Source organism: Urtica dioica, chromosome 7 (genome assembly GCF_054948205.1).
Source record: "Urtica dioica subsp. dioica isolate 48M chromosome 7, U.dioica_male_clone48M_v1_H2, whole genome shotgun sequence".
Lineage (NCBI taxonomy): Eukaryota > Viridiplantae > Streptophyta > Magnoliopsida > Rosales > Urticaceae > Urtica > Urtica dioica.
Window position 1 is genome coordinate 40,940,499 of NC_142762.1, and position 10,651 is coordinate 40,951,149.

General features: G+C 35.0%; 1 protein-coding gene across 1 annotated transcript; it reads right to left on the minus strand.

The window, feature by feature from the left end:
• Window positions 1–3,436: 3,436 nt before the first annotated feature.
• USP (UDP-sugar pyrophosphorylase) lies at window positions 3,437–8,621 on the minus strand. Its single transcript, XM_089620821.1, has 17 exons — window positions 8,408–8,621; window positions 8,219–8,323; window positions 7,925–8,041; window positions 7,425–7,565; window positions 7,229–7,328; window positions 6,950–7,077; window positions 6,795–6,866; window positions 6,260–6,324; window positions 6,061–6,121; window positions 5,857–5,974; window positions 5,522–5,646; window positions 5,300–5,376; window positions 5,087–5,192; window positions 4,724–4,783; window positions 4,474–4,554; window positions 4,048–4,287; window positions 3,437–3,934 (listed from the first exon to the last, which is right to left on the minus strand). The coding sequence occupies exons 1-17, from the start codon at window positions 8,522–8,524 to the stop codon at window positions 3,767–3,769; spliced, it is 1,881 nt and encodes a 626-aa protein (XP_089476947.1). The 5' UTR covers window positions 8,525–8,621; the 3' UTR covers window positions 3,437–3,766.
• Window positions 8,622–10,651: the final 2,030 nt, after the last annotated feature.

Below are 10,651 nucleotides of genomic sequence, written 5' to 3' on the forward strand. Positions count from 1 at the left end.
TTATTGAGATTTTGGTTTGGGGGAACTTTGCGAGAAGCTTCGTCGTACTATTCTTGGTTTAATTTTGTACAAATAAATATGAAGAATCAAATATAGAGTAATTTCTACGGCCACAGTACTATCTTCTACGAACGAGTTTAGGCTTTGTGTGCATCTATTATATATTTTGGGCTATATATGCCAAGTCAACTCAATGATTTGTCATATATTCGTCGTGGCTATACAAAATCTCTAAGAGACATGGTATTTTTTTGTTTTTTATTATTATTATCAGTTTTTAGTAACGTCTTTCCCCTGACCATTAAATTGTTACCTAGTATGTAATTTCAATGATACAATATTTAAAATACAGATTTTATTTCTAATAAAATAAAAGTCACAATTTTTTTAAGGAAAAAATATTATCCCAAAATAATAGTGTTTTTAAAGTATAATAATTTTAAAAAATTATTGTCTTAAATTTTTTTAAAATATTTTTTTCAAATTCTAAATAGCTATTTAGAATTATTGTTCTAATAAATAAAACTATAAATAATAATAAAAAAATTAAATAAAACTTAAAATAATACCAAAAAAAAATATCGGGCGATTTTTGAGATTTTGTATGTCCCATGTTCTATTCTTACTAGACGCAAATAATTGAGTTTATTGGGTCTAACTCGGACACCATGCTCATAATTTTTTTTTTATAAAGATTGTAAACTTAAAAAATAATGAATGTTTACAACTTGTAAAACACCAATTTATACATTTAAAATTTTAGATACTTGTGATAAATTTAACGCACACACTATGACATATGATTTTTACAAATTTTTTCGGTGCTTTTTTATTTTGTCAAAAGACACGATACGTTAGAGCGACCTAGGATTTGGTGCAGACACTTTTCGCGGCACTTAAGGAAAAAGCACCGTAAAAAGTATATCCAGCGCTGCTAAAACCGACAAAATATTATTAAAGGGCGCCGTCTAAAGTATTTTTTAAAGTATATATTTTTCGCTATATCGTAAAAAATGTTCAGAAAACAGTACAACAAAAGAAAAGAAAAAAAAAATAAGGAAGGCATTAATTTGGCTCTTATTTACTGAGCACAACCCTATTTCTTTTTGAATTTCCTTCTTGCCCTTAAGTCGCTTTCGCCGACCAAATCTTAGAGCGTGCGTCTGAAAATGAGCCAAATTTCGTCTAGTATATGTGTGTGGTTGAGAAACTAGAAGCCAAACCTACCAGACAAATAGTACAATCAATCTCTCCGCGACGCAAGCTCTAGAAAGTTCGGCCAGCAGGACACGTGGCAAGAAGTTTCGCCAGAGATTTCTTTTTACTCGGGTAGTTTGCAATTAATGTGCTAAAATTTCAAACCTAGACTCGCTAACATTTCTTTTACGTAGTAAAAATAGACCTAGTTTGCAATTAGACTAAAACTAAAAAAAATAAAAATAAAAATAAAAATTCATTTTCAACTTAAATTCTACTTAATCTCTTTTGGGATTATTTCTAAAGTATGATCTCCCCATTAATTTTAGACCAAAATCCATTAAGTCCAAATTAATCCAAATCTATGACCCTATAAATTGGGCAATTACATTTTTAACCATTTTTCTCTCTTTACCCAAATCAACGGAAACCCAAATCAACAAAAGAATACCACCTCCAGGAAGAGCGTCGTTCTGTGACTCATCGGTGTCGGATCCAAGCATCTCAATCCACGACCCGATCGTCCTCTCCGCCGCTCTGAAGATCCTCCGACGTTAGAGAATTTTGAAACCACCTTCATTACTCGCCGGAGACTTCCCTCTCGGCCGCGCTGCATCGCCGGAGTTCAGACGATGCTGAGAGTTCCGGCAGAAGACCTCAACGCCGAGGCCAATGTCAATCAATCTTCAAAGGAATTTTCCAGAATCATTGAAGATTTATTTACATTAATGTCAATAAAAATGCATATTTATTGACATCAATGTCAATAAATCTTCAACGAAAACTCAGATATTTATCAAGAAACTGTTTCTGAAAATTTCTGGGTTTTCGTTGAAGATTTATTGACATTGATGTCAATAAATATGCATTTTATTGACATTAATGTCAATAAATCTTCAATAATTCTGGAAAATTCATTTGAAGATTTATTGACATTGGCATCGGCGTTGAGGTCTTCTGCCGGAACTCTCAGCGTCGTCTGAACTCCGGCGATGCAGCGTGGCCGAGAAGGAAGTCTCCGGCGAGTAATGAAGGTGGTTTTCAAAATTCTCGAGCGTCGGGGGATCTTCAGAGCGGTGGAGAGGACGATTGGGTCGTGGATTGATATGTTTGGATCCGACGCCGATGAGCACAGAACGACGCTTTTCCTGGAGGTGGTATTCCCCTGTTGATTTGGTTTTTTTTTTTTTTGATAAAGAGAGAAAGATGGTTAAAAATGTAATTGCCCAATTTATAGGATCATAGATTTGGATTAATTTGGACTTAATAGATTTTGGTCCAAAATTAATGGGGAGATCATACTTTAGGAATAATCCCATCTCTTTTATCTACCTTATTTCTCTCTTTCACTTCTAAAAGTCCAATAATAATCACATTGAAAATCCATTTTCGAACCAAAAGGTAATTTATTGTATTCTTTTTTCCCAGATGTATTTATCTTCATGTTTAAGATTGATGAGAACACATCAATAATCGAACTCCATTAAATTTAATTATGGTACGTAGTGATGCCCAGCTCATCTCATCTCTTTCTTTCTTTAGTCATGAATTTAAAAGAGGATATTAAAAATATTATGCGCTGAGTTGTTACATTGGCAGTGCGATTATTTCGAGGAGTGAATGATCTCGAGAACTTGAAGAATGACGTCAACGACATAAATCCTCATAGCTTGTCCATCGCAAATTACTCATGGTGATGGTGTCAGAGTCGAAACTCACGATCATTCGACAGCTGTGGCAGAGAGGAGTAACTAGCGTCGGAGAGGATAAGGCAAAGGCTTCAAGAAGTGAACTTGGGAGAGCTCAATAGACTCTGTCATCGGTTCGGGGACCATGATTAAGTGTACAGAGAACATGAACATGGTTGACTTTGAGTTGCGTGTTGACCTCTCCGCCTCCATCTTCAACCCTCTCTCATGTCTTCCTTCTACACCACCACCACCTTCCTTCTTTTTTTTTTTTTTTTTTTTTTTTTATGTTCATTTTCATTTATTCTCGCTTTTCTTATTTTCATGAGTGTAGGCCTTGAGTGTCAGCTTGGAGACGAGTTTGTCGAGTCAATATACTATTTGAGGTTCAATCCGGCTAGCTCAGCTCATAAAATGACAGGATTAATGAATACGTGTAAACATTATTTCTGAAGCTATTTTCATGGAGCAATTGTTGTTTGTTTTCTTCCAATTATTACTACCAACACTTCGTTGGGTGGTTCAACGAACATACGAGCGAGGACTAGAAGTAGCAAAAGAAATTTATTTATTATGTATAGCCAAAAAAATAAAACAAGACTAAAAGAAAGAGAATCTAGATCCAACGTACTGGAACCGTCAGGATTCCATACATCAAAATGTTTGGATTTATTGACACTAAAAAGGAAAAGGAAAAGGAAAAAAAAAAAAAATCATGCACGAAGCACACCTGAACATTATTTCACCACTCTTTGTTTTCAGAAATTAGAGCAAATAAAGACACCTGAACATTATTTCACCACTCTTTGTTTTTAGAAATTAGAGCAAATAACGAGTATAAATTTAAAAGAATAAGCAACTGGCTGTGTTGTTACTCAGCTTCAAGGTTTCAAGCAATACTTGCCGGGCCCGGTGAAGCTCTTTTCCACTTGCTCGATTTTGTTGATTCTGAAACCTCTCGTTCTGATTTCCTCTGGCGCCGAAGTATCTTTATAATCAACATTTTCAAGGACCCAACCCTTGTTCTGAACCGAGCCTTTCACTTTGACCTGTTTTCGAGTTCGATTAAGCACACATTCGATCATTGAATCTCAAAGATGGTCAAAGAGAGAAGCTAACTATTCTAAATGCCGAAAATGTATTTTGTTTTAACGATTCATACCTCAGCTTCGTCGACGGCATCGATGAGAAGAGCCCCATCCACGGACAGGTCTTGTAGAGAGACATTACGGCCCTTAATAGCCATAGTTGACCTTTGAGTGATCGAGCAGTTTTTACCCACTTTGCTCTTCACATCTGAAAACGTGAGAGCCCATTTCGGCTTCCATGTGATTCGAGGCCACACTTCGACTTCCTGTCCATTAAAGACTTGCTCTACTGGATCGGCTACTTGGAAACCGGCCTTTAATACATAATCCAAACACGAAACCCGTGGCCAAAGTCAAACAATCGTGAAGACCATTAATTGAGAACTTCACAATTAGCTTTTAATTCTTATAAATACATGTCAAAGAACTTGAGTTTAAGGATCAGATTCGGGACTCGATTAAATACAGGCAGATTATTGTTGCATATAGGTTTCACCCACCTTTCTAAGAATAAGGCTGTTAGCCCGATAGATGGCCGTTTCTCCAGACGTAGCACTGTGATATGGATTTCCCTTTGGTACCTTCACATTGAATTCGAATGATTAGTCAGGAATGAAATCGGAATTCCACAGTTTGAAGTTTCGTATTAGCAAAACGACAACAGAAGAGCAGAACAAGTGATTTTAAAGCGTAACAAAAGCACATATTTAATTCTGAATTTGGCTATTTGTAAATAGTTATCATGAGTACCTTAGCAGCATCCTCGGGGTTGTTCTTTACCGGTGAATAAGCAAGCCATGCATCCATTACCTAAGCAACAACAGAGGACACAAAACATTTACTTTAAAAGCACTGATGTAGTATCCTATACACAAGGCCTCACAAGAGAAAGCTCTATTACGAGAGAAGAAAAATGTTAAGTTGTGAATTGGATATTTCGGGAGGTCTAGGTATTTCACAGACCCTTGGCTCCACTAATACAACCAAATGTAGATGTTCCCCTTATAATCTCCCCTGTTTATAGCTCATATAACTTCTAGTTATTCTATTAACCCCTTAACTACCTACTAGTTATTACAATCACCCCATCCCTTAGTTCTTAAAAAAAATTACCGTGAATCCGACCCTAGCTGTTGGGGGTAGAGTCTTAGGATAATCTTGCATCATGCACTCTAGCCGAGTCGAAGACTTAAACGAAGTCTTGCTAGCATCTTTATACCTAAACCAAGTTTGGAAAGCAAGAAACATAGAATTGATGATTATATTAATTTTTATAATTTATCACATCTGCAAATAAAAGTCACGAGTTATAGGCATATGGCTTACTTTGGATTTACAAATTCCTTTATACCACCTTTGGTTTTTGCAAGCTCCTCAATGTACGGTCCAAGTTCCAATATTAACTGCAGAGGTACATATCCTCACATCAGTCCCAAATTGCTAAATATTTATCGTTTTCACTTCAACATAAGAGATTCAATAAGACATTCGGTGTCCACAATCCTCTAAAATCTTATGCATAAGACATATCCATGTGTCAGATTTTACCTGGTTTATATTCCCAGGGAAAGGTGAATAGCCAGTTTCGTTATTCGCATCTCCGTCAGGATGTCCAGTGGCTCTGAGGAGAGGGTCAAGCTGGTTGTATTCAACATTTATCACCATCGACCTCCCTGAAGTAGGTTTTAAGCCCACGCGTGTTTCAAATGGAGGCATAAGATTGTTAAGTAAGATGGATTAAGTGTTTTGGAGGATGAGTCTACGAAATCCAGCATTTCTGAAGTAGCGTTAGCAAACTTGGAAGAAAGTAATCAAATGAATTTTATTTTAGCACACAAAAGGTGGTAAGCTATGCAACATAAATAAATAGCTCAGAAGTGTACCATCAACATGAGTAAGACGAGTGATTCCTCCTATGGCTTCCTTTGCTTTGCGAGGTACAGCTAGGGAATTAACGTGATGGTTTCTGATGGCACTGACTCCCAATGCTGCTGGAATGGCCTATATCATCAACATGATCATACCAACGTAAATCTTTAGGCGGAAAATTGTGGATTTGACTATTGTGAAATTTTTTTAACACTCACATTGAATAAGAGTCCGTTTGTATCTTGGAAAAATAGAACCCATCTCAAACCAGCATCACGCCTGTTGAAATATGGAATTCAAAATAATACGCAGACAGTCAGGACAGAGTACAAGTGAAATCCACATGATGGTCAAAGTGAAGATAGTTGAGAACAGAAAAAAAAAAATTGATGTATAAGGTAACAGTTTCTTACTAACCAAACATTCAGTAGACCGCTTGAATAAAGAAGTGCATGCACATCGCCATGACCGTGGGGTTTAGTCTACCCGGAAAAAAAAAAAAAAAAAAAGAGAGGGTTGATTCAGACAACAAACTATGGAAATTCGCATCTTTATTATCTAACTTCTATTCTTTATTTCCCTTATTCAATCAGACAAGAAAAAGGCAGGCATCAGCGATTAGTCGTCAATTCTCGTTCTCATCAATTAGACATTCAGTATTTCAGGAATAAGAAAATTTCTTTTTCTTCGAATCTCGTTTTCAATTAGCCACAGCAGTATGTGTATATATTTTCTTTTTACAGAATTCTCGTTCATCCAGCTTCACAAAAAAATAAGTTAATTCTCTCTTAAAAGAAAATATCGTCCCTTTATATTCTCTCTTGTCATATTTCTGAATTACAACTGCTGCCTACTTGAGAGACAAACTAGAAAATATTGAGTCAAGTATTGTATAATCTAACATTATTCGGCTGGTTTTTGTATGAAGGTGAGTGAGTAATGGATATGCTACCTGAATCATGTACTTGTTATGCGGATCCACAGCAAGCCTAGCGTCATTATCCTCTAAGCATGCAACTTTTTCCTGTAATTAATAAACACCTTGAGTATCAAAACTGATAGTACATTGATTAAAAACTTTCATCAATACCAAACTCATATCTGTACCTGCTTCAGGAGCTTAACTTGCGAAGGTTCCATTCCAAAATAAGAATTGGATTCTAAAAGTTGCCTAGTACGCGAATGAGTGTCGTCTGATGTCATTATAACAAAAGGGATCCTTTTTTGACACTCATCTACAGATATATAGCAAGATCAATATGAGAAAAGAGAAGTATTATTATTATTATTTTTTTTTTTTTGTGACTGCACACAATGATCATGACATATTGATGCCTGATTCTCTTTTCATGATCATATTGTTGCATGGGAAAAAGCGCCACAGACCTTGCGTGAGGCTACAGCTCGAGTGTTGAAGAGCCAAAACACATTCAATGTAGTGCTGTAGAAAGCATGTTCCTGTGGTAGTCTCTCTTGGAAGAGCCACCTGTAACATGTAAAAATAGCATACTTATTTTATTTTTTATAATTTTTTTGCATCAAATTCCGTTAAAATGATGGCTGATTTGATGATATGAAATACCTTGATTCCATTGTAACCCAAGCGCTCTCCGAGTCCACCGGCGACAAGAACAAATGCAGCTTTCTGAACCTCCCTAATACCTTTCTCCTCAAATTTGATGAAGCTTTCATCAGCAAATGTCAAGACATCACCGGCAGGAACCTGTAAAATAGTTCTAAAAATTCAGTTCAATGTAGTTTTTTTTTCCTCAAAACTCGACCACGTGTATTGACAAGCTCTGAAAACATTGCAAACATCTAAAACTACACAATGCATATACAGAAAAGAGCACACCAATATACAAATCACTGTTTCCAAATTTATTAAAAAAAAAGAGCTGCTTTTAACAAAGACAGAAAAGAGGCTCCATATTGATTCGAATGTCGCACGCCGAAAGTAATACAAACTAGCTAGTAATCAAGGTTTCAGATGTTCAGTTAATGATGCGGCGCTATGAATTCCGAATGTATAAAGACATCAAATTTCGAAGTGTGTATATACACAAGAAAGGAAATACTCACAGAAGGAGTGAAGCCATCAAACGGGTTCTTTCCAGCTTTTGAATCGGCTAAGAGCTCTCTGGCGGTTTTGATATACGATGCTAAACCACCTGGATAGCCTGAATTAAGCCGACTCACCTGAAATTCAAACGAAAACGTCAAAGCATACGCAACTACTCGAGTCGCTTCGTTGAATCTGACATCGATCCACAGTCCTTCACAATTTTCCCCCCAAAAAAAAAAACAAAAAATCACTTGTTCGAGATTCACTAAAGTTAAATCACTCTCCGTTCTACCCAAAAAGAAAAAGGAAACCTGATCAAAGAAAGCCTTTTTTTCCTCGTCCTCAACGCCAGGCTCGGTCCAATGATCGAACAGATGACTCTGTCCCAACTCTATCAGAACTTTCGCAAGCTCAATCTGAGAACGCAGCGACCAATTCGAGCAAGCACAATCAACGGTCTACACCGAACACCATTGCGGTAAAAAAACGCGAAACTATACCTGTTCGGTAGAGAGAAGGTGGAGATTTTTCCGGAGATTGGGCGTGGAGGAAGCGAAATCGCCATTGATGGCGAGCTCGGAGAGGTTCTGGACGGTGGAGTCGAGCGTGGAAGCCATGAATCCGGAGACGAAGACCACGGCAGTGCGAGAAAGAAGGAAGAGAGATGTGAAGTATATAAAGGTTCGTTATAATCGTTACGTAATAAAGCCATTGTTCGTTTGGATCATTACGGATCCTAGAGAGAGGAAGAGACTATTTTGTTGGCTCACTGCTCACACGCGCTTAGAAACCAAGCCATTATTTTTTTCCTTTATTATATTTTATTATATAGCTAAATATGCCAATTTAAAGTTAGAATTTGTAAAATAGTCATCATATATTTTACTTAAAATTTTAGATAAATAGTAAATATATAACCTAATTAATTAACCAAATAACTACCTAAAAGTTTGACAATTGAGTTTTTATCATCGATAATATGTTATATTTTTATTAAAGAAAAAATGTATAAAATAGTCGTTGAAATTAATTGACTAACACAAGAGCTAAAATTTCAAATTTTTAGTAGAATAATCAAAATTTTACTGTTCATTTTTTGTCAGGTGTAACAATTTATAAACAATTTACTACTTTAAAAAAACTAATCAGTTTTACTGATATGCAAACTTTAACTATTTTACAAAGGAGATAGACACATGGCCATGTTAGATCTTTTACCTTAAAATTCTAACCCAATTATTTAATAATTAAAAAAATCCAAAATTATGACAATGTGTATGCGAAATACTATGTGTCACATATGCACGCGATATACTATGTGAGACATATACATGCGGTATACTATTTTGCAAAGGGAGAGATAGACATATAATCAAATTAGATCTTTCTTTAAAATAATCCAATTATAAGTTGTTGCGGGACCAAAGAAAGTATATGATTGTTAATATTATCTACTGATTTATTTGCTGGACATATGATAGCTCTTTCTTTAAAATAATCTATATTATTGTAATTATTTAAAAAGTCATCATATATTAATGAGGGAATGATTCAATGGGATTTGATTCATAAGGAATTATAAATCGATCTGATATTTTAATCCATGTAACATCTTCATTTTCCTGATCGTTAAGTCATTCAATTGTTCCATTACCGACATCTAATATCTAATTTGAAAAATATTCAATATTTTGTTTTTCAACTTTAGTGATGTCATTGCGTTTTAATCTCATATTTTCTGATAATTGTAAAACACGAAAATGTGACGATAAATGGGAATTAGTAAGTGTTGCATCAATAATATCCTCTTTTGATCCATTTGTTATAATTGGTAATATTTGTCTAAAATCACCACCGATCACGATTGTCATGCCTCCAAAAGGTTCGTTCTTATTTTTTAGATCTTGTAATGTTTTGTCCAATGCTTCAAAACAATATTTATTAGTCATTGGTGCTTCATCCCATAAAATAATTGAAGGTTTTTTTTTCGATTAATGCACATAATTGAGTACCTTTTTTAATGTGACATGTAGAAAATTTATCTATCAACAAAGGTATTCGAAATCTTGAATGAGCTGTTGAAGCTATTCCCGAAGACGCAACCGTTAAAATAATTTCATTAATTGATCTTATTTTTGTAATGATTGGATTCCACAAATATGTTTTCCCCGTTCCTCCATGTCCATAAATAAAAAAAGTATTATTACGTTTTTCATGATAAGCTTTCAAAATTACGTCATAAATATTTTTTTGTTGAGGATTCAAACTTTGTACTAACACTTTATTTTCTTTTTTTAATGCACTAACATCTTGGTTTAATTCCTCTCTTAAAAGTCTATTGTTTAAATCATTAACTAATGATCCAGTCGGAAGAGTCAAATTGAAATGTGATAAACTCAACGAATTCACGTTTAGAAGATTTTCTAGTTCGTATAGAACAAATTTTTTAATTATGTTTCAGGAATTTGAAAATTTGAACTATGAAACAGTTTTCTTGCTTTGTACACCACATCATCTGTCATTAGTTTCCAACATTTTTCAAACAAAGAATTTGGATCTCTGACATTGCAAAATAATAGTAGGATGACAAATAAGTTTCGAATTTGAGAGGATGAAGAAAAAAAATGAAGTTTGGATTATAGATTCTTCCCATTTTTTATCATCTCCTAATATTCCTAGTGCATAACATGCAGCTTGATTAGTTGGATATAATATGTTATTCACGGTATGTAATTCCTCGTAGC